The sequence below is a fragment of the Diabrotica virgifera genome, chromosome 1 (genome assembly GCF_917563875.1).
Source record: "Diabrotica virgifera virgifera chromosome 1, PGI_DIABVI_V3a".
NCBI classification, from domain to species: Eukaryota; Metazoa; Arthropoda; class Insecta; order Coleoptera; family Chrysomelidae; genus Diabrotica; species Diabrotica virgifera.
In genome coordinates this window covers 192916714-192941878 of record NC_065443.1, presented here as the reverse complement: position 1 = coordinate 192941878, position 25165 = coordinate 192916714, and the positions used below count along the sequence as shown (strand labels likewise).

Sequence of the window (25165 nt, the reverse complement as noted above, 5' to 3'; positions counted from 1 at the left end):
AAATCGTAGTTTTTGGTCCTTATAGTCCTTATAATCCTAGCCCTTATATGCCACTCTTATTTTTTCTGGAATGACTTCCTAAAGACAGTCTATAATTAATCCTAGAGATTCCATAACCTCATCAGGAAGCAGAAGTTGTTAAAGAATTATTTCTTTTCTAAATTTTCCAGTTAAAAAAATATAATTCTCTAAATTTGATGCATTCATGTTGATATAATCGTTATTATAAATAGTATTGAGTGATATATTGCTATGAAAAATATAAAATATCTTTATTAATAAAGCATAGAAATACATTGAGTTGTATCAGAATAAAATAAAACGGATAGCAAAGTCTATTTTTGAAAAAATGTCCTATTGCACTCAATTTAAAATTCATTGAAGTAATATTTTGTATTTGATTATACACGGTGTAACAAAAATACAGGTATTAAATTAAATCACATTATTCTGGGACCAAAATAGATCGATTGAACCCAACTTACCTTGGTACAAATTTACACATAAAAAAGTTATAGCCCTTTGAAGTTACAAAATGAAAATAGATTTTTACAATATATCGAAAACTATTAGAAAGTCACCCCCTAATTACCATCTTAAATCAAATTAATCGTTACCGCTTCACAAGTTACTTTGCTCATGTATTATTTTTTATATGATGTTTAAGTATCATCGGTTCAACGGGCCTATTTAAAAAAAATTGGTTTTAAAGTAAATCTGTTTTAATTTTTAATTAAAAAAAAAATGTTCTTTTTCAAAATGTTTTTTTAAATAACTTAAAATATATTAGTGTGACCAAAAATAACAAAGAGTAAAAAACAATGTACCTAGTTTTGCTTTTCTAAATATTTTGGACTTTTTGTTTTTTTTTGTAAGGCAAAAATTGGTTAAGATACGGCTGTTCTAAATTTAATTATACTCATGGTTACTGACTAGTTCAAGTCCTTTCAATTACAGCCCCATCAAAAATAAGCACTTTGAACCGATGAAACTTACAGACATAAACGACACATACACTAGTAAAACAACTTATCATGTAAAAAGAATTAATATTATTTTTGATGCTAATTGGGGGTGACTTTCCTGAGTTTTCTGGGCAAAAAAAGAGACCAACTTTATTTTGAGCGTAACTAGCTTACGTTTGATGCTACAAACTTAAAAAAAATATACACATATAATTAAAACACTTTAAAAATTTATCATGATTTTTCTCAAAAAAGTGCATGATTTTTTGTTTACGTCACGTTGAAATAATTCACTTTGAAATTTAACGGTTATTAACCTATTTATTAGCTAGAACTTTGTTCCTCCTGGGTCTAGATAGTTCACAAATACATATATTTTTTTAATTTTAATTAAATACTTACTTTTTGAGTTATTTGCCAAAAATCGCCTAAAAACGTGTTTTTTTTTTTGTTGAAAAATGAATGTATTTACTCGCAAATAACTAGAAAAGTATTCACTTAAAAATGCTGTTGGACAAAATGTGCTTAGAATTCGACACAGAGCAAAAGCACACAGACGCCTAATATCATTTTTATTTTTTGGCATGTTATCTATGAGTTTGCCAAATTTCATGTCAATCCAAGCGGTGCTTTAAAATTTGGAGCAAAAGCCGTGATTCAATGTACTATAAGTTGCTAACCGTTGCTAAGGGCAACCGACACAATAAATCACATTCGTAAAGAAAAATAAATCTCAACTACACTTTAAAAATCATCTATAATAATTAAATGTAATTTTTCTTTAAAATAAAATGAAAGTCTTCCTTTAGTCAATGACTGTAAAATAATTTCGTAATTGTTATAAATAAAGTCACTACGATTTAAGAAAACAAAAACAATTATCTAGGCTTCAGTTGATCGCAAAAATTTTTTGTTTTATTTTGAATTTTTTTTTGTGTTCAACAACAATAATCTGCAAGTTAGCAACTCATAGGATATATATGTATAGGGGCGCTTAAGTTCTAAATGTTTATATCTAAATTTGCCCCCTTATTTTCAAACCCAAAATAGGAGGTTGAAAAATGTTTTAAGCATTTATTTACACCTGAATATGAAAACATAAGTCTTTAGAAAGAGAGTGCATCTAGGATTGTCGCTCTACGATTTTTCTTCAAAAAGTTTTAGCCTTCGACATTTGACCCCTTGGGATAAACAAGTTATAATATCTAATAGCCAGGGAGGTAGTGTCAAATTTGACCGGAGCATTTTAGCATGACTGGTTTCTTATTATTTAGGTAGGTGCTCCAAAGCTTATTAACAAATGATGTGTCAGCTGGCCCAAAACCGGGGATTTTAGTCAAGAAAAGGTAAAACATGAAAGTTGATGGACCAACGCTACAGCTTAAATGTCAAATATTTTTATACGTTACTCAGAACATTTAATGGACTTGCTTACTTGGCCTACATTTCACTCAGGAGATCGGGGTTCAAATCCTGGCGCGGAAAATTCTTTTTGTTTTATAAATTGACATTTTATTTTGAAAAATATTTATTTTTCTAATACCACGTTTTTATTATTTATACGAGACAATATAAAAAAAAATATGTATGTCTTTTATAGAATTATGCATAGAACTTATGAAATAGCATAATATATGCATTTGATCATAAATATTATGATTCACCTTAATAAGCAAAATTACTGTACATGAACCCCTGAAGCTTCCTGAGTTAGTACGACCAATCTAAGTGAAAAAGAGGGTTGGCCTCCCCACCCCACCCCCCTCCTGACATTTTTTTATCTTTTTAGACAAACTGTTTTTTGCATAATTTTATGTGATGTAAAACCAAAAAATACATACAACCCTAATTTTTCACTTTTCTATCACCAACCCCCATTTTTAATAGCAATCTAATTATTTCCCTGTTCTCTATAATATATAAAAATGAATTTTTGTCTGTATGTCCCTTATAGAATCGTAAACTATGCATTTAATCATATAATGACCTCAAGCAAAGTTTTTGTACTTACATGAACCCAGGAAGGAGTTACTACGACCAACCTAAGTAATCATTATTTTGTGATGTCTGCGTAAATAAATTATTTACGCAGACACCACAAAACAATAAGTATGTATTGTTTATTAGAAAAAAGTAGACGCAATATTTTTGAGTATTTTTTGGCTTTCTGGTAATTTTTAGGTATTTAACTTTTAAACATTATTTGGTTCTAAGGCGGTACGAAGTTTGCCTGGTCAGCTAGGTAATACTAAAAAAAATATTCTTGGACTAGTTTGGCAAAGAATAAAAAGTATAAATCATTAATTTATGAATTTTAGATTGTAAGAAAAAAGCGTCGACATGGAACAAGTGGAAGAAGGTCTAAAAACACTTGAGATTACCAATTGGAGGAACAAAGCAAGGAACAGAACAGAATGGCGGAAAATCTTAGAACAAGCCAGGAGCCAAAAAGGGTTGTCGAGCTACTGATGATGATGATGAAGAAAAAATGATACGGGATTTCCGTATTTTTCTGTCACGTTCACTTGGCCAGCTAACATTTTTTGCCATGTACCTACATAATGCAGCTGACGATTTTTTCTTCATCATCATCATCAGTAGCTCGACAACCCTTTTTGACTCCTGGCTTGTTCTAAGATTTTCCGCCATTCTGTTCTGTTCCTTGCTTTGTTCCTCCAATTGGTAATCTCAAGTGTTTTCAGACCTTCTTCCACTTGTTCCATGTGGACGCTTTTTTCTTACAATCTAAAATTCATAAATTAATGATTTATACTTTTTAGTCTTTGCCAAACTAGTCCAAGAATATTTTTTTAGTATTACGTAGCTGACCAGGCAAACTTCGTACCGCCTTAGAACCAAATAATGTTTAAAAGTTAAATACCTAAAAATTACCAGAAAGCCAAAAAATACTCAAAAATATTGCGTCTACTTTTTTCCAATAAACAATACATACTTATTGTTTTGTGGTGTCTGCGTAAATAATTTATTTACGCAGACATCACAAAATAATGATTACTTAGGTTGGTCGTAGTAACTCCTTCCTGGGTTCATGTAAGTACAAAAACTTTGCTTGAGGTCATTATATGATTAAATGCATAGTTTACGATTCTATAAGGGACATACAGACAAAAATTCATTTTTATATATTATAGAGAACAGGGAAATAATTAGATTGCTATTAAAAATGGGGGTTGGTGATAGAAAAGTGAAAAATTAGGGTTGTATGTATTTTTTGGTTTTACATCACATAAAATTATGCAAAAAACAGTTTGTCTAAAAAGATAAAAAAATGTCAGGAGGGGGTGGGGTGGGGAGGCCAACCCCCTTTTTCACTTAGATTGGTCGTACTAACTCAGGAAGCTTCAGGGGTTCATGTACAGTAATTTTGCTTATTAAGGTGAATCATAATATTTATGATCAAATGCATATATTATGCTATTTCATAAGTTCTATGCATAATTCTATAAAAGACATACAGATTTTTTTTTATATTGTCTCGTATAAATAATAAAAACGTGGTATTAGAAAAATAAATATTTTTCAAAATAAAATGTCAATTTATAAAACAAAAAGAATTTTCCGCGCCAGGATTTGAACCCCGATCTCCTGAGTGAAATGTAGGCGCCAAGTAAGCAAGTCCATTAAATGTTCTGAGTAACGTATATAAATATTTGACATTTAAGCTGTAGCGTTGGTCCATCAACTTTCATGTTTTACCTTTTCTTGACTAAAATCCCCGGTTTTGGGCCAGCTGACACATCATTTGTTAATAAGCTTTGGAGCACCTACCTAAATAATAATAAACCAGCCATGCTAAAATACTCCGGTCAAATTTGACACTACCTCCCTGGCTATAAGCAAGAAGTTCACCAATCGGGCTCTACAAATTTTTTATGTTTAAAATTGAAAGATCTTCATTTTAAAGTCTTAAAAATAAATAAAATTTATTTTTACAAAAAATAATGCAATTGCAAAAAACGGCCAATTTGGAAATTTTGCAGGCTGTTTTGTAATAACATATTAACGAAATTAAATTTCCGATAGCTCAAATTGTAGGTTTTATAATTTACTATAATTTTCTATTTAAAAGTTTTTCTTTAAAATGAATATTCTAAGCTGCAAAATTAAAAATCTATAAAACTTAAAGGTTTAATCTGCAAATTTAACAAATGAAAAACGTCATAAATATAAATTCGCACAAAATTTTTGGTTACATTTTAGTAGAAGTTATTCCTGCCATCGTGCTTTACAACACCGGATAGGTTTCAAAAATTCCTGAATTAGGTATATCACGTTTTTTCACCCACAGCCTGGTGTAATACATTTAAATTGCATCAAACCATAATAAAAGGGTTAGTAAAATAATTATGTAGTTACCTTTTGAGAAACTTTACCACTGAGTGAAAAAGAAGGTCATTTAGAATCATGTTACCAGAATTTGTGGGCTGTAGTAAATATAAATATTCCTTTTATCTCTACGGCCATATGTCAAACCCTACCTATGAAAAATAAATTAAAACATACAGTATTTCTCATGATCATTTTTCAGTGCGTAACAAATGATAGGAAAAAGGGTAAGTCCGTGATAATACACATTTATGACATTTATTCTAACATGACATTTTAGTTAAATCTGACAGTTGTCACATTTTATTTTCAATTTGGAATAAAAACAAATCAAAAGTGTTTCTTGCATTTATAAAATGGTATCTTCTTTGATTTGTATAGTCTTATAAATTATACAGATTATATTTGTAATATATTATTATCTAATTAAAAAAAATTATTTTTTATTATGGCGCCATCTATCGACAACTAGAATAACTAGAATAAATGTTATAAAAATGTCACCGACGAAATGTAATCACCGACGTGCCTTTTTTTCTGTCACATACAATTTAATGCGTTAGAAAGAAATCGAAAAACTGTGACGCACTGAAAGATGATCATGAGAAATACTGTACTTTGTTGTAAGATAGAAAAATATATATATAAAATATGCTCTTTTGACATAGTATTTCTTATAGAAAAATTTTTCGGAACATTTTGGGACTGACAGCGCTACATAGTCACGTATTTGTTTTTTTATATTTTTCGCTAAAAGGTTTTTCTGTCTCGTCATTATAATATTGACTTCTTTCCAATGGTTTTAAATTAATTCTAAGTATCCAACTTCTTTGTCAAATAATACCAAAAACAATAAATCATAAAACTTTTCGTTTCCAAAAATATAGTGAATGATTCAAGTGAAGTACTGCCAAAAGCGTTAATGTACATTTCTCTTGAACTCCGTTTCAACGGCCATTCAGAAGCCAGACAACGCGGAGCCCGTTAAATAAAATTAAGTGTCGCTAACAGAATGTTATCTTTGTCTTTGCGAGTACGTCTGATAGTTAACGATATGGCGTTTTCGACGATAAAGAGCCTAAAAAGTTTTCGTGTTGAAAGGAAAAATAACACGGGTTGCTGTTTTGCGATTTTATAGGGCTAGCATAAAAAATATCTTTAAATCAGTATTATTTGTAAAGTAGATAAACAAAAAAATGGGAACACAGCCCTATAGTAGTAAATATGATTGATTCTGAAACTGTTTGTATCTACTATATGTCCAGAGCCTATTTTACCACTAGGCCCGTGAGGCACCTGCCTCGGGCCCGTATTTGAATGGCGCCCGGAAAGATCACCAAACAAAACATGTTTTATTACAATAACAAAACAAATTTTCAAAATTCTTTCATTTTACGAACAGGCAATGATAAATGATAAACATAAGAGTTTATATTAAGTGGATAGGCGCAAACTTTCGGCTTCAATGCTCTTTAAATGCAAGTGAGACATGGGTAAACAATGCAAAAATAGACAGTACAATAAATGCAGCACAGATGAAGCAGTTGAGAAAAATAGCAGGAAAAACGAAATTGGACAGAATAAGGAATGAGGATATTAGACAAAGACTGAAACAGAAATCGATACTAACAAAGATCCAAAAAAGAAAATTAAAATGGTATGGACACATCAACAGAATGAACCAGGGAAGACTACCAAAGCAGGTGATGAAATCAAAAAGATATGGTAAAAGAAGGGAAGGGAGGACAATTAAAATATGGATCGATCAGGTTAGAGAAATTGGACAGAAAAAAGGAAAAACACATCAACAAAAATGAAAGAGTTAGCAAAGGACCGCAAGAAATGGAAGATATGGAAAGACGATGAATAAAACCTCCGACGCGTCTGAGGGGCATAAGGAGTTTCGAGAAAGAAGAAGAAGAAAAAAGTTATTATTATTATTAAATATATCTAGGGGCCCGAAAATGGTGTAGTGCCTCGGGCCTGATTTGAAGTAAAATAGGCTCTGTATATGTCGTATTATGTATAAGTTTTTAGTTTGTGAAAACTGTCATTATAGATAGCAGTGCGTGAAGGATTTAAAGTGTGCGTGAAGTAACAATGTATTTTAAATGGGATTTACTTTTTCGAACTGTTTGTAACTTTCGAGTTGTCATGGTGACAATCCTTAAGTTTCGCGTTGTCATGGTGATGACAATATGAGCAATGAATTACAACAAAAGTTTTGACAGTTTTGTGGTTTGAAAGTAGTTAGAATTTTTAAATGTGAAAGTTCTAAATATTGTAGAATAGAAATGAATTTCAGTGACGAAGAGTTACAGCTTTTTTTATTTGTTTATCGTAGATAAAATATTGTATGAAACTGTGCGTGAAGTACTTTTTGCGAACTTACGCGATTTATAGCACTCGCTCCGTTGTCGCTAGTGCTCTAAAAATCGCGCGCGTTCGCAAAAAACGAACTGTTTCATAAATAACTATTTTGTGGTATGTTTAATTTAGTATTATGTTCATATGGGATTGTGCCACAAATATTGGTGTACTGAAAATTACATTTTTCTTCATTAACTACTGTTTGATGTTACGATTTCCACTCAGGATATCGTTCTCAAATTAAAAAAATTAAATAAATTTGAAAATTCTGGGAACATTTTATAACCAATCAAGGCTCCCCCAAACCAACGCGGAAAATTCGCATTACCTGCGGAATTCCGTACCGCATACGATTCGCATTGAATTGTTTCCACTGTGGTAAGTATACAAGTTCAGACAAGTACGATTTTCGTCGTTCGGGCATGCGTTTTGTCTGCGTATTTATTCGTCCGGAATCTTAGTTCGCACTCGACAGCGTTTTTATTAGTTTCGCAGTGGTTTCGCATGTGAAAAAATTGAAAATGGAGAGAATTATTGAGTTGGTTCGAAAGTATCCTATTCTCTATGACCTTTCTCATGAAGATTATAAAAATGTAAGGAAAAATGACAAGATTTGGACTAGAATAGGAGAAGAAATAGGCGAAAATGGTGAGTAGTTTTACGATTTGTATTGGTTTATTTTTCTACATCTAAGACTAAAGAAAAGCAGAGGCCTAAACAATACTATATTTACTGCAAGAAGAGTCCATTATTTTCATCGTGAACAATTTATTCATAGTCCTGAATTAAAATACGTGGCAAATTTTTCTCGAACAGAAAATGCCAGTCTTGCAGCTCTCCTTGGGTCATTGTCCAAATTTTGAAATGCTCCAAGTTCAGTCTCTGGTGGATCTAAAAGTTCTATGAATCTATCATCACATTTTTTTGTCCTTAGAAAATTATGCAAAATACATGCAGTTTTCACAATGAGAATACTAGTATCAATTTTTGTTTCCATTGGTCTGTAGAATATACGCCATTTTTGTGCCAATATTCCGAAAGCGTTTTCTACTACTCTTCTCGCTTTACAGAGCCTCACATTATAATTTTCCTTGAAAATATCTGTTCTCCTTTGACTGTATGGAAAGGGCCTCAACAAGTATGGTTTTAGTGCAAAGGCTTCGTCTCCAATTAAGACATGGTGGGAAAGTTCATTCTGGCCTGGGAGATTTTTCGGCTCAGGTACACCCATCTGATTTGTTTCAAATCTTCTTCCCATGTTGGAAGCTTCGAATATTCCACCGTCGCTGTTTTTACCAAAACCGCCAATATTAACTGAAATGAATCTATAATCTGGGCCAACAATAGCCATTAATACTGTAGAAAACTTATTCAAATAACACCAATAATTAGATCCTGTTTTGTCTGGACACTTGATAGTAACATGCTTGCCATCGATGCTACCAATACAATTTGGGAATCGCCAGGTATTTCTAAAACCTTCTTCAGATTTTTTCCATATTTCTGTAGTTGGTTCGGGCAAGTAAATATGTTGCAAATTTCTACATAAAGCTTCACAAACTTCTACAACTATGGCACTTACAATCGAAAACCCGACTCTAAAACTATGGCCTATTGTATAAAATGTATCTCCGGTAGCCAGATACCTAAAAAAGAGTATTTTGTTTCAGGGGATAAGATTAAAAAAAAATGGAGGAATCTGCGCGATACGTACGCTAAGTACATAAGAACTAATAAAACTAGAACTGGACAAGCGGCAAGCGATAAAAAAAATGGATATGGGCAGATCATATGGAATCGTTCAAACCGTTCCTAAATTTTGCTAAGACTGCATCCAATGTCACAGATGTTGATACACAAGAATCTGAAGCATTCCCAAATATAGAATCACCCGAAAATATATTAACGGATGAAAATTCCGCAGTACAGAAACCAACTTGTAGTAAAAATCTACTAACAACTCAGACAGATGATTCCCAGAATAAGATTCAACCCTCCTCATCGAAACCTACTCGAAATGAAGCTCCTAGGGTTACTCTTTCAAATGAAACTCCTTCTACAGGCAGAACAAACAGAAAACGCAATTCTGAGCCATCCACATCTGTGAAAGATATGATCAGTTATTTTGAGAGCAAACAGAGAGTAGTGCATGATGCTACCGATCAACTGTTTTTGGCTCATGCTTCTACGGTAAAATCTTTCTCTCCTAGAAGGCAAATTGAAACAAAAATGAAGATTGCGCAAGTTACTATGGAGCAGGAGTTGCTTCAATTGGAGGAAAGTTCTTTGAATAGCCATCAATCTAGAGCTGAAAGTACAGACACCTATCAAAACCCCTCTTCCGTCGGAAGTATTTCGGTTGTATCCCTACCTTCACCAAATGACACTGCATTACCTAAACAATCGAATACTTCTGGGTTCTATGAAGTGAGTTGTGAAAATAATTATATTACACTACACAACTTGGCGCAGAGTTGCAACCAAGCAGCTTCTCATAATCTATCAGTTTCCAACTATGTCAATTCCTTTGACCCTTACAATACATAAAGTATATTTTAGAGTTATTTTAATCCTTATTCTCTTTTACTGTAGTAAATTAATGATATAAATAATGCCTGCAGTTTTTTTTTTTCATTTTCTTACCTTAATGTTATGGCCAACCGTTCTTCGGGAGAAATAGCTTCTCGGTAATTCGTGTCTGATTTTCTAATATCATTTTCTACAAGGTGCAACAGTTCATCGAAACAATCTATTGTCATTCTAAAATAAATGTAGCATCTTTTATCGTCTTTTCGTAATTGAGGCATCAGCGTGTGATATTCCCCACATTTCAGTCTTTCTAGATTGATATCATGAACCCATTTTCTTCTTTTCCTAAGATTAAATTCATAATATAGTCCATATTGTTGTTTTAGGATAATTATAGATAATAATTTTACCTTGAATTGTCGTCCTCCATTGCTAACATTACAAGAGCTTCTTCTTCATCTGATGATGTATACATTTTTGTGAAGAATTGAGATCACTGAGTAGTATTCTTTGTTTTTCGTTGTCACCAACTCTTCTCAATACTAGACACATACGAGTATGACGCGAATATATTCGCTTCAATATGAAGTTCTTTACGAATTCCGTCAGGAATTCGACTGCGAACTTTCCGTCACGAATCCGCTGCGAATAATTCGCGTTGGTTTGGGGGAGCCTTCATTTTAGATTATGTCGCACCCCGACTTTGCCAGTGCCATAACCACGTAATCGCAAACTTTCCAAGAGAGCAAAAACAAGATTGGATGTGAATTCTTTATTCTTTGTTTCTGCAACTGCACTATCTAGGTTAACCAAATTCTGCACTTATGTTGATTATGTGTACAGTGCACCTATTCTTTTTCTCATGATCATCTTTCAGTGCGTCACAGTTTTTCGATTTCTTTCTAACGCATTAAATTGTATGTGACAGAAAAAAGGCACGTCCGTGATTACAGACATTTACAACATTTATTCTAGTTATTCTAGTTGTCGATAGATGGCGATATAATAAAAAAAATTATTTTATTTTAATTATATAATAATATTACAAATATAATCTGTATAATTTATAAGACTATACAAATCAAAGAAAATACCATTTTATAAATGCAAGAAACATATTTGAGTTGTTTTTATTCCAAATTGAAAATAAAATGTGACAAATGTCAGATTTAACTAAAATGTCATGTTGAATAAATGTCATAAATGTGTATTATCACGGACTTACCCTTTTTCCTATCATTTGTTACGCACTGAAAAATGCTCATGAAAAGGACAATATCTACATACACTTCAGTGTATGATTCTTTACCCGTGCGTCATCTTAAACCAAACGAAATAAGTCGGAAATATATTCCACGCCACAGCAAGTTACAGAAACTGGGTACTGCTCCGATCACGGAATATATTATAAAATTTGACGTTATAAAATAAATAGAATTTAAAATTTTGTTGCAAAATTACAGCTACATTTGAAGTAGCTTACTAAATTATTTTAATATCATGTTTATTTTTTAACCAAGAGGAGTAAACTTAAAAGACAAATTCACACCCAAGAAAGTCACTAGAATAATAACCAAATACATCTTCTTTTTAGGTTGATCTAGTCGGCCCTTAACGGTAATCCATAAATATTAGGTTTGTTCTAGCATCAGTTTAAAACGGTTTAAAACCATCAGCGAATAGTGGACCAGCGCGAGTAGAGGGGATAGTACTGGTGACTGTATTATGTTCTCTCACTGACCAACTGTTTGCTGACGGTTTCTAACTAGTTTGACTGTTTGCTAGAACAAACCTATTATATCAAATTAATACGTCTCTAAAGAGTTCCAAAAACAACCGCTTTTTATATAAAATCAGACTAACAATCTAAAAATTAAAGGAATAACACAGAAAACACAAAAATCGCCGATATAACTTAATTAACCTATGAAATGTCACTAGTGTCAAAATTTTATAAATGTCATTAGTGTCAAAATTTTATAACAGTGGAGTAAACTTGACTGCAGTTGGACCAATTACAAACAAGCAATATAGCGCAGTAAATTTGAATCACTCCTCTTGGTTAAAAAACAAACCATAGTACTATTAAATATTTGTTATAGTATAAATATTTGAAAATAAAATATTTTCTTTTTGTTATTTATTTCACTTTTACGAATATTTAAACAAAACCATTCCTTAACAATTTTAAATGAGATTAACTGTGTGTGTTAATCAATGGTAAAATAAAATAAACTTACCATAAAATTTCGAACTCCAGTATAAAAAGCAAAAAATCCAAAAAACTGACGGGGACAAGTAAACAAACCGGAAACGTCACTAATTGTACTTAAAATCTGAAAATGGCTTCAAGCGCCTTTTTTGTAACTATCTCTTTTCGATGTACTGACTCTAGAGCGTCTATAAAAATAACGTGAGTCTTTACTTAATAACAGGCGGTATCTGGTTTGTCTTTAGGTTCATGCGTGGCAGATAATGATGCTAAATAAAAACTATGTGTTTTATCTCGCCAGGTATTAATGACGCACGGGTAACGAACCCTGGACTCATCTGTATAAGGCGCAATTGCTAAGGCAATTGCTATTTTAAAAGCAATTAAGCTACATCTTGCTTTCCTACACGACCAGCCTGCCTCAGTATTTTATGATGGATATACTAACACCAGTGTAAAACTATTTTGGCTTCCGAAGGACTACCCACCAAGACAGAGGAACTAAGAAAAATTCTTCTAGAATTTAATTATGCCTATGGAATTGGTCCAGCTGAGGTGGAAGCTGATCTTGCTGCTTATAGGTCATTTCTAAGTTCAGAAAGAATCATACATCTACAAAAATCAAGGGAATGTCACCGAAGTTATTATTCTACTAGCTGTCCAAGACGAAATTTTTAAATAATACGACGTGTTCTGAGGAACTAGAAACCTCGAATAATTTTAGTGATGACAACTTTAGTAAGGTCCTGATTAATATTCGTCCTATAAGAAATAAAACTAACGAATTATTTTTGTTTCTAGGGGAATTAGGATTTCCCCCGATAGTTACGGTTACAGAGCACTGGCTTGAAGGCAACGAGGCTTTTTTGTAGAAAAATATACCACAATTGCTAGGTATGATCATTGTTTATATCCCTATATAAACAATGGTATGATCGTCCAAGTTCAGCTCATGGAGGCACCCTAATTCTTTCTAGAAATAATGATTTTTCTCTGATAATAAAATAGGGTGAAAGGCGAGTCTCCGGAGCCTAAAAACAGGAGCAGCTGGACTAAGGGAGAAAACCCTGACAGAAAATCCCGTTCCTACAGGATGGGGGTTGAGGCGTTAGACTAGCTCTCTAACACTCTTAAAAAGTTTTATTGCTAAAAAACCTAACGAGAACCCTCGGAATCGATCTGATGTTAATGGTAATCGACACACGCAACGACAAAGGACATTGAGAATTGGAACCTGGAATGTCCAGGGAATATCCACAAAATACAAGGAAGTAGTGACTGAAGCGAAACGATATAAGATGGACTGCATTTGCCTAACGGAAATTAAAAAGAAGGGACAGGGAAATCAAAATCTTGAAGATTACGTACATATTTGGTCAGGGGTTCACAAGTCAGAAAGAGCAAGCGCTGGAGGAGCTATTCTAATTAGGAAGACTTTGTTTCGGCACATTATTGACATACAACATGTAAATGAACGAATTTTACGAATCGTGTTACAGAAATTTGGAAGGCAAATTGTAATGTTCTCAATATACGCGCCTACCGATGACGCTTCAATACAAGTAAAAAACGATTTCTTCCAGGAATTATGCGACCAATTGGATACTGAAAAGCGGGAGACTTTAACGGGAGAGTAGGTATACGAGATAACGACGATGTTGTGGGACAATATGGAGACCCAGCATTCAATGATAATGGTGAACGAATAATAAATGTATGTAAGCAGTACAATTTAAAGGATAGCAATACATTCTTCCCACATAAGCGTATACATCAATATACGTGGACACGGCCATCACTTAATCAGAAGTCTATAATTGACTTTGTTATTACGAGACAAGTATCGAAGGAAGTGGTCAAAGACACAGTGGTAAGAAGAGGGGCTAATTGCGGGTCTGATCACCTTTTAGTACGGTCAGAAATAGTTTTTCCCTTCTTTAGGCAACTACACCCCTGCAATGCTCAAGGAAAAAGTAATGATATAAATATCCCACAATACAATATACACCTCACTAGAGACGAGACTACTAAAAAGCTCTATGAAAATAGACTTCAACAGCAGCTGGAGAATCGTGAAGTGGTGGACGACGTGGACGAAGAATATAATAATTTGTTAACAGCGTTACATCAAGCCGCCAACGAAGCCTTTGGACAAAAAAGTAAAACGAAATACAATCCGCTCTGGATGTGTCCTGAAATAGAAGATAAAATAAGAGAAAAGAACAAGCTTTATAATACTCGGCTATCAAATAGTACACAAGAAAATCGAATAAAATACAAAACCATCCAAAGGCAAGTTCGAAATGAAATAAAGAAATGCAAGAATGAAATGTGGTCTAGGAAGTGTGCTGAAGTAGAAAGCAAATTAGGTGGCACCCAATCGACAGAAGCCTGGAGACTATTACGAACGATGAAAACTAATAAAACAGATAGACGCCCATCCACAATCCGAACTCAAGACTGGAAAGAATACTATCAGGCCTTATTTAGTGAAGATCGACAAGAATTTATAAAGCAGGCGACACAGGTTGTACGTAGAGAAGAAGATAGCCTTATAATAACTGAGGCAGAACTAGTTAAAGCACTTAATTCTATGAAAAATGGCAGGGCTCCAGGCCCAGGAGGAATCATGACAGAGATGATTAAATATGGAGGGAAAATGCTTATAGCACGCTTAACTAAGTTAATGAATAGATGTGTTGCAACTAATTATTTTCCTCGAGAATGGAAAATATCCTACATTTCGAGCATAGTAATCCGTCTAATTACAGAGGCCTTAGTGTTAACAGTACTATTAGTAGACTATTTAGCAGAATAATAAAGAACAGATTAGACGTAGAGACAAGAGGGAGAATAAGTGAAGATCAAAGTGGTTTTACTGCTGGACGCTCATGTGTGGACAACCTTTTCGTCATCCAACAACTTATAGAGAAAAGAACGAGCGTAAATGAAGAAACTCACATTGCCTTCATAGACTTGGAAAAGGCATATGACTCCGTCCCTAGAAACAAGTTGTGGCATGCCCTTGTTGAAATGAAAGTTAGTCCGGCTATTATACATATTATCAAATTATTGTACAGCGATAATATGGTATATGTCAAGATTGGCACACAACTATCTGAAGGAATAAAAATAGAAAAAGGACTGAAGCAGGGGTGTAGCTTATCACCGTTCCTATTTAACATATACTTGGAACTTGCTTTAAAAGAATGGAAAAGAAGTTGTGGACTAATGGGAATCATGATCGGAGATGACTGCCTGTTTAACATCCACTTTGCTGACGATCAAGCAGTACTGGCACAAGATTCGTATGACATGAAATTCATGTTAACCCGCCTGTATTCAACCTACAAAAAATGGGGATTAAATATAAATATAGAAAAAACAGAATATCTAGGCAACAAAGAAATTCAAAGGCGAGTTGAACAAAGTAGGAAGGTAGTAGGTTGCTTGAATTCCGTGTGGTTGGATAAAAATATATCCAGAACTACAAAATTAAGAATAGGGAAGACATTTGTGGAATCGGTACTCATGTATGGAAGCGAAGTCTGGACATTAACAGCAGAGTCCAGAAGAAGGATCAATGCTGTGGAAATGGACTACATACGTAGAAGTGCTGGAATCTCCCGATTGGACAGAATACGTAACGAATAAATAAGAAGAAGGATGCAGGCACACGATACAGCGGTATACAGGCTCGAGAGAAGAAGCCTAAAATGGTTCGGTCACTTACTTAGAATGGACGACCAACGATGGCCAAAGAAACTCCTGAAATGGAAACCCCCAGGTAGGAAGAAAAGGGGAAGACCACGACTATCCTGGAATGACACGATAAGGAAGGCCATGGAACACCGAGATTTGGAAGAGGAAGATGCCCAGGATAGAAATAGATGGCGGTTAGGTGTGGGGATGCGGCGTCAGCCGATATAACACCCCGTATATATATAACAAAATATGACTTTCTCTTAAATGAAGCCTTCTTTGAGTTTTCCCTAGTTTATAATAAAAATCTTAATCTTTACATTATTTGCATCTATAGATCACCTGACTCTCCTGTGGAACTATTTTTTCAGAACCTGCTAAATTTGTTAGATGACTTGCCTCATAAAAGCAGAAAAATTCTATGCGGGGACTTCAACATTAATTATGATGCTGCTTGTGCTACCCAAATGTTCTTGGTCAACATATTTGAATCGTATGGTCTCTCAATGCACGTTAATTCTCCTGCAAGGATTACAAAAACTTCATCTACCATAATTGACTATATTGTCTCAGATTCAGATTTCTCACCCCTTAATGTCTGCTCTACAATTATTAATGCGGAATTATCAGATCATGAAGCAGTATTTACGAAGTTTAACATCTTCAGAAAACCCTCCTCGAAAACCCGACGTTTAGGTAGAATTTTTTCTCCTCGGAATTTTCATAAATTTCAAAATTTATGCTTAACTTCTGAGTGACATTTTCCTTCCTGCGGACATGGACTATAATTGCAACGATTTTATAGAAAAGCTTGTCTCTATCTTCAATAAGGCATTTCCTTTAATTTCAATTAAACCAAAACATCACAAACCCTGTGCTACGAAAGGCATCCGCATATCAGCCAAAAATATGCGCTCACTATTGTATATCAGGAAATTTGCTACCAACGTCTCTGTCACTCAATATATCACCAAGTACAGAGTAACCTATCTAAAACTCATTAAATCATCTAAACCAGCCTACTATCAAAATCATCTGGGAAGCTCTAAAAGTGTTGCAAAAAAACTTGGTCCATAATAAAAGATCTTAGAAATAGAACTCACGCAGTTCAAACATTTGCCCTTCCAGAACCGGAAAATCTAAACGAATACTTCGTTAATGTTAGTAAAAATATAACTTTTACTATTTTGCCACAAAAAGATCCCATTTCCTATCTCTCTAATTCAGGAGTGTTCTGGAATTCATTCTTTATAAGACCAATCGATAAATCTGAACTGATCCAAACGATCAATAGTATAAAAAGCAAATCATCCTGTAGTACCGATGGATTATCCATAAAAATCTTCTCAAATCTCACAGAAAATGTGTTGGAAATCCTCTTCTCACTAATTAATGATTACTTTGAAAGAGGCAAATTCCCAGAGTGCCTAAAGATAGCCATTATTATTCCCCTTCATCAGGGTGATGAAAAATATAATTCTTGCAACTATAGAGCTATTGCCTTACTACCGGTACTTTCAAAAATTATTGAGAGACTCATAAAAACCCGTCTTATGTCCTTTCTCATTGATAACAACATCTTATCCCAAAATCAGTTCGGCTTTTTAACTAATAAATGTACCACTGATGCCATGTTTTCTGTGCTTCATGAGGTTTACCAAGCACTAAACAATAATCTTTATACTGCCACTGTTTTCTGTGACTATGCCAAAGCTTTTGATTGTGTAAATCATGACATTTTGATTAAAAAACTAAATTTCTATGGGATTAGAGGTATTTCTTTGAATTGGTTCCAATCTTACTTGAATAATAGGAAACAACTAGTTAGAGCAAATGATACTGACTCTAGTCTCAAAAACATTGTATGTGGAGTACCACAAGGTCCAGTATTGGGTCCTCTACTGTTCCTTATCTTTATAAATGACATCACTAACTTAAAAATTGATGGAAAAATTTTTCTTTTTGCTGATGATACCAGTATCACTTGGAGCAACTCAACTATTGCATCTCTTCATGCAACTATAACTTCTGATTTGCTTTACGATAAAAACCTGGTCTGACTCTAATTTACTCTCGTTTAACGTGGATAAGACAGTAGCATTATCCTATAAAAGTGCTCTTCAACCCCTGCTTGTTAATAACAGCCATATATCTACCGTTGATTCTGTAAAATTTCTTGGTATTTATTTAGACAGCAACCTCAAAGGGTCCCTTCATATCGATTTGTTAAGTAAGAAACTCGTCTCAGCCTGCTATGCTATAAGATCTGTTTCGAAAGAACTCAATTTAGCATCTTCTAAACTAACATATTTTTCCTTGTTCGAGTCTCATCTTCGATATGGTCTTCCTTTTTGGGGTTCTAGTACAGCTGCCCAATTAGATGTTATTTTTAAATTACAAAAAAGAGCAATAAGGTACCTGTTTGGCCTCAGAAGAACAACACATTGCAGAAGTTACTTCAAAGATCACGGAATTTTAACCCTTCCATCTTTATATATTTTAGAAATTGTTTGCTTAATTCGTAAACACATGCATGTCTTTCCAGCTAGGCCTCATCATGACTACTCCACCAAAAATTCAAATTTTGATGTCTATTTACCGATCCCGTCCTCTGAGTTAGTAAAGAAATCTATATTATATTCCGCAAAAAAACTATACAACCGTCTTCCTTTACAACTCAAATCTGCAACATCTTTCCCCAAGTTCCGTAAAATGACAAAAGCTCATCTATCTTAAAGACCATATTATTCAGTAGAAGAGTTTCTTAATGACTAACTAAGAAATTACAGTAATGTACTAGTAACCAAACTTATCTATATTTGGGTGTCACATGCAGCAGCTTAAACTTGTTAGTTCCTATGTCTATGATTTACTTTGTTGTATGTTCACTTTGCAATTTCTATAAATTGTTGCAACATATCGATTTTGTTTGTTTTCTTCTTTACTTTATTAACTTATATTTTGTATTTTTGTATTTTTTTTATATTGACGATTTATACAACTTCAGAAAATTGTATTTGTTATTGTTATTGTTAGATATTATTTATTTATTTTTTCTGACTTTATATTAAGCTTTGTCCATAAAATTTGTATAATTTTCAGTGATAATAAAGCATATTTCTATTCTATTCTATTCTACACCCATATTCAAAATTAGAGGATTAGGGCCTATCAACCAGTTTTATCACAGGTTATGGCACTAACAAAGGTTTTACTTGAGTAATTTTTCTTCGCAAACAAATGCACTATCACATATGTTTGGCCAATTTTTCAAAAGTGAACGGTATTTACCACACCTCCATTCTCGACCACAGGCGCGCTGTGTAAGAATAAATAAGAAAATAATATTCCAGTTTGTTTCTTGAGAACTGCGGGCTCTCTTATCTATTGTCAGGTCACAAATTTTCGACAAATTGTTGCATTATTTTCAATTTATTCTCACTATCTTATATAGTATGATAAGATTGATCCAAAAGATGGCATAACCCAGACATCCAAAGTGAAAGTTCTCTTCCAACACCAAATTGTTCTATATGGTCCACATAATGTTCAGAAAAAAGTCACACCATTTTGTGAGTCGGGTTTGGGGCGGGGCGGAGAGGGGGAGAAATCGGTAAATTCGTAGTTTTTTACGTTTTTCGTCAATATTTCTAAAACTATGCGGTTTAGCATGAACAATCTTCTATACAAAAATGTTCTACATTAAATTTGAAATAAAAAAGGTCCAATGCATAATCCTAAAATGAACGGTTCTAAAGTTACAAAGGTAGTATAGTATAATTGGTCCAAAAAAAAGGCCTAACCCAGACATCAAAAATAAAAGTTTTCCTCCAACACCAAATTGTTTTATATGGTCCACATGTGGTTCACTAAAAAGTTACACCATTTTGAGTGACCGGTTTGGGGGGGGGGGGGAGATGGGGAGAAGTCGGTAAATTAGTAGTTTTTTTACGTTTTTCGTCAATATTTCTAAAACTATACTTTAGCGTAAACAATATTCTTACAAAAATGTTCTACATAAAATTAAAAACAAAAAAGGTCCTATACATAATTGTTATAAAATCAACGGTTCCAGAGTTACGGAGGTTGAAAAGTGGAGGTTTTCGATACTTTTTATATTTTTTGGCAATTGATGATAATGTTGGGTGGTGAGGTTGACGTTTTTTCAAGGGCTTATCACTAACATACCATCGGCTACTGAAATAGCAAATCTGATTTATAAAACCCAATCCTGTTAAAGAAAATCAGTAGGAAATTGCCCAAAAAATATAATAAAAAAAATATGAAAAAAAAAGTTTTTAGGAAACGCTTTTCTTTATTTCCGGGTGACTAAAATTATAAATATTAAAAAATCAACTAAAAAGCAAACACTAAAAAAAATTGAAAAAATCCAACACATTCGTCAAAGAAAAGCGTCTTCATCGAATAAACGGTTTTCGCCCCACGCTTTTCTTTAACGAATGTGTTGGATTTTTTAAATTTTTTTTGTTGTTTGCTTTTTAGTTGATTTTTTAATATTTATAATTTTAGTCACCCGGAACTAAAGAAAAGCGTTTCCTAAAAACTTTTTTTTCATATTTTTTTATTTTTTACTTTTTAGTCTTACACTTTTCATACATTAAAATATATCGTCATGTTTATTAAAATATGTATAAAAAACTTATGATGTACAAACATAAAAAGTAGTCGGAATCGGCAAAAAATTTGAAACTTCATCGTTTATCTATGAAGCATAACGTAAACAATTAACGTAAAAAGTGAAATTATGTATAGTTCATATTATTAGCTACAATCCGTAAAAATTTCAAATTTCTAGATAGTAAAAAACAAGAGAATTTAAGCATTTTCCATTAAAATCGTTTTTTTAACAATTATTAAACATAAACAAATTTTTTTTATTGACTATTCGTGTATTGTTCCCGCGAATGCATATGTCTGCAAATTTTCATTCATTTGCATTGATGAAAAGGCAGGCAAATTGACCTCTAAAGATTAGAATAGAAATATGCTTTATTGTCATGAAAAATTTAACAATTTTATAGACAAAGCTTACAAGAATCATAAAAATAAGAACAATAACAAATAACAAATACAATTTACTAAAATGATATAAATCGTCTACATAAATAAAAATAATGAAGATAAACAAAAAAAAACAGTAACAATCTATTGCAAAATTTAAAAAAAAATTGCAAATTGCATAATCTACCTTAAGAAATTTAATAAGTTAAGTTAAGCTGCCGCATATGACACTCAAATATAGATTAAGATTATACTTATAAATAAGAATACTGTACTTTCTTAGTTATTGGTTAAGAAACTCTGCTGTTGAATAATATGGTCTTTCAGATAAATAGGCTTTAGCCATTTTACGGAACTTGGAGAAAGATGTTGCAGATTTAAGTTGTAGAGGGAGATGGTTGTAAAGTTTTTTCGCAGAATATAATATAGATTTCTTTACTAACTCACTGGACGGGATCGGTAAATAGATGTCAAAGGTAGAATTTCTGGTGGAATAGTCATGTCTAGGTCTTGCTGGAAAGACATGTAAATGTTTACGAATTAAGCAAACAGTTTCTAAAATATATAAAGAAGGTAGTGTTAGAATCCTGTGATCTTTGAAGTAGCTTCTGCAATGTGTTGTTCTTCTGAGGCCAAACAGATATCTTATTGCTCTTTTTTTAATTTAAAAATAACATCAGATTGGGCAGCCGTACCAGAACTCAAAAAGGGAGACCATATCGAAGATGTGACTCGAACAAAGAAAAATATGTTATTTTGGAAGAGGCTAAATTCATTTCCTTTGAAACAGATCTTATTGCAAAGCAAGCTGAGGATAGTTTCTTGCTTAACACATCAATATGAAGGGACCATTTCAGATTGCTATCTAAAAAAATACCAAGAAACTTTACAGAATCAACGATACTGATCTGGCTGTTATGAAGAGGTAAGGGTTGAAGAGCTCCTTTATAGGACAATGCTACTGTTTTATCTACATTAAAAGAGAGTAAATTTGAATCGGACCAAGATTTTATTGTAAGTAGATCAGAAGTTATAGTAGCATGAAGAGTTGCGATATTTGAGTTGCTCCAAGTGATACTGGTATCATCAGCAAAAAGAAAAACTTTGCCATCGATTTTTAAGCTAGTGATGTCATTAATAAAGATAAGGAAAAGTAGAGGACCCAATACTGAACCTTCTGGTACCCCACATACAACATTTTTGAGACTAGAGTCTGTATCATTTGCTCTAACCAGTTGTTTCCTATTATCCAAGTAAGATTGAAACCAGTTCGAAGAAATACCTCGAATTCCGTAGAAATCTAGTTTTTTTATCAAAATGTCGTGATTCACACAATCAAAAGCTTTGGCATAATCACAAAAAACAGTGGCAGTGTGCAGATTATTGTTTAATGCTTGATAAACCTCATACAGAAAACATGGCATCTGTGGTACATTTATTATTTAAAAAGCAGAACTGATTTTGTGATAAAATATTGTTATCAACGAGAAAGGACATAAGTCGGGCTTTTATGAGTCTCTCAATAATTTTGGAGAGTACCGGTAATAATGCAATAGGTCTATAATTGCAGGCATTTGATTTTTCACCACCCTTATGAAGAGGAATAATGATGGCCGTCTTTAGGCACTCTGGAAATTTACCTTTCTCAAAAGAATCATTAATTAGAGCGATGAGGACTCCCAACACACTGTCTGGGAGATTTGAGAAAATTTTTATGGATAGTCCATCGGTACTACAGGAAGATTTGCTTTTGATATTATTGATTGTCTGAATCAGTTCAGATTTATCAACCGGTCTTATAAAGAATGAATTCGAGACGTTTCCTGAATTAGGGAGATAGGAAATGGGATCTTGTTGTGACACAATAGTTGATGTTATATTTTTACTCACATTAACAAAGTATTCATTTAGATTTTCTGGGTCTGGAAGGGAAAATGTTTGAGCTGTGTGAGTTTTATTACGAAGATCGTTTATTATGGACCAAGTTTCTTTTGCAACACTTTTAGAGCTTCTCAGACGATTTTGATAGTACAATTTTTTAGCTGATTTTATAAGTTTTAAATAGATCGCCCTGTACTTGGTGATATACTCAGTAACAGAGACGTTGGTAGTAAATTTCTTGATATACAGTAGTGAACGCATATTTTTGGCTGATATGCGGACACCTTTGGTAGTCCAGGGTTTGTGATGTTTTGGCGTAATTGTGATTAAAGGAAATGCTTTATTGAAGATACAGACAAGCTTATTCAAAAAGTCACTGAAATTATTATCGACGTGCATAGAAGGAAAGGGCCACTCAGAGGTTAACCATAAATTTTGGAATTTACGAAAATTCCGAGCGGAAAAAATCCTGCCTAAACGTCGAGTTTTCGAAGAGTGCTTGCTAAAGATGTTAAATTAAATGTTTTCATGACAATTAATAAACATAAAAAAAATTTTTTTGTTGTCTATTCGTGTATTGTCACCGCGAATGCATATGTCTGCAAATTTTCATTCATTTGCATGGAAGAAAAAGTAGTCAAATTAACATCCAAACATTTGACGCAATCTATTGAACTAAATAAAAGCGTTTAAAAAGTATCGAAAACCTCCACTTTTGACCCTCCGTAACACTGGAACCGTTGATTATATAACAATAATTATGTATCAGAACTTTCTTGTTTTATATTTTATGTAGAACATTTTTGTGTAGAAAATTATTTACGCTAAAGTACAGTTTTAGAAATATTGGCGAAAAACCTAAAAAACTACTCATTTACCGACTTCTCCCCCATCTCCCCTCCAAACCGGATGCTCAAAATGGTGTAACTTTTTACTGAACAATATGTGGACCATATAGAACGATTTGATGTTGAAGGAAAACTTTTACTTTGGATGTTTAGGTTAGGCCTTTTTTTGGACCAATTATACTATACTACCTCCGTAACTTTGGAACCATTCATTTTAGAAGTATTATGCATAGGACCTTTTTTATTTCAAATTTAATGTAGAACATTTTTGTATAGAAGGTAGTTTATGCTAAATCTTATAGTTTTAGAAATATTGACGAAAAACTTAAAAAACTACGAATTTACCGATTTATCCCCCCCTACCCCCCCCCCCACACCCGACGCTCAAAATGGTGTGACTTTTTCTGAACATTATGTGGACCACATAGAACAGTTTGGTGTTGGAGGATAACTTTCACTTTAGATGTCTGGGTTTGGGTCAAGTTATACCATACTAATAATACTAACACTGAAAATATTGTGTGACGGTTTATTAACAACACAAATTTTTACCTCGTGTAAGTGATATTTTATTACTTTGTTTTTTTTTATTTGGAAATCACTATCATAAAACCATTTTAACTGCTTGTATAATACAGCTGAGTTTTTTTTAATAAAACTAGTAAAACTTAAAATTGTATCTTTCTGGTCTGTTCGATATTTTGGAAATCCATGCCAAGATTTTTTCGCTGGCATTTCCCGAGTTGCCTTCGACCGGCTGCGATAAACGGAAAATAGTAAAAATCTCGACTTATTTCCGCGTAACATAATTCTGTAACTAGATTCTTGTTAACAATGGTTTCTGTGTTACATAACGGACATCTAAGGCAGTATTTATGGCGTAGTTAGTGTGTAATATATTTTTCACATATCGTTAGAACAGAATGAATATCCTAGGACTAATGAGAAACGTTATACTTTGTATAAAATTTTTAATAGGCGTTAGTTATCGAATTATAACAAGCAAATGGACTTCGTAAGTCCCAGGTTTTCACCAAAAGTAATCGAAAGTAGAACTGGAAGTCGATATTTGAACTCTTCGTGTAACTTTGCGTCGATTGATATAATGATTGTACTAATTTTGAGTCATTTTTACTAAATTTTGGGTCATCATTGTTTAAACAGAAATGATTTCAATACCGCTACTAAAGATTCAAACTCAATTTTTTAATACGCTTCAATTGATGTGTTACATGTACTATTTCTGCGACTATAATGGCACCCCTGGTTAGAACTTTTTAACCGGAAAT

At 33.2% G+C, this 25165-nt stretch overlaps 2 protein-coding genes across 3 annotated transcripts in view; one reads left to right on the top strand and one right to left on the bottom strand.

Annotated features, from left to right (window-relative positions):
• LOC114334182 (uncharacterized) overlaps positions 1-25165 on the top strand; it is an 883857-nt gene that overhangs the window by 556140 nt on the left and 302552 nt on the right. The gene's annotated exons all lie outside the window — the stretch shown is intronic.
• On the bottom strand, positions 8329-10861 carry LOC126878998 (uncharacterized). Its single transcript, XM_050641877.1, has 3 exons — positions 10622-10861; positions 10326-10556; positions 8329-9328 (listed from the first exon to the last, which is right to left on the bottom strand). Exons 1-3 carry the CDS (start codon positions 10684-10686, stop codon positions 8455-8457), a joined length of 1170 nt encoding a protein of 389 aa, XP_050497834.1. The 5' UTR covers positions 10687-10861; the 3' UTR covers positions 8329-8454.

Excerpts from the sequence above, each read along its gene's own strand:
- LOC126878998 (XM_050641877.1), bottom strand. The coding sequence starts at position 10,686 with ATGTATACATCATCAGATGAAGAAGAAGCTCTTGTAATGTTAGCAATG. Across the intron at positions 10,557-10,621 it reads ATGGAGGACGACAATTCAAG|GAAAAGAAGAAAATGGGTTC; the intron begins GTAAAATTATTA and ends ATTTAATCTTAG. Across the intron at positions 9,329-10,325 it reads CGGTTGGCCATAACATTAAG|GTATCTGGCTACCGGAGATA; the intron begins GTAAGAAAATGA and ends ACTCTTTTTTAG.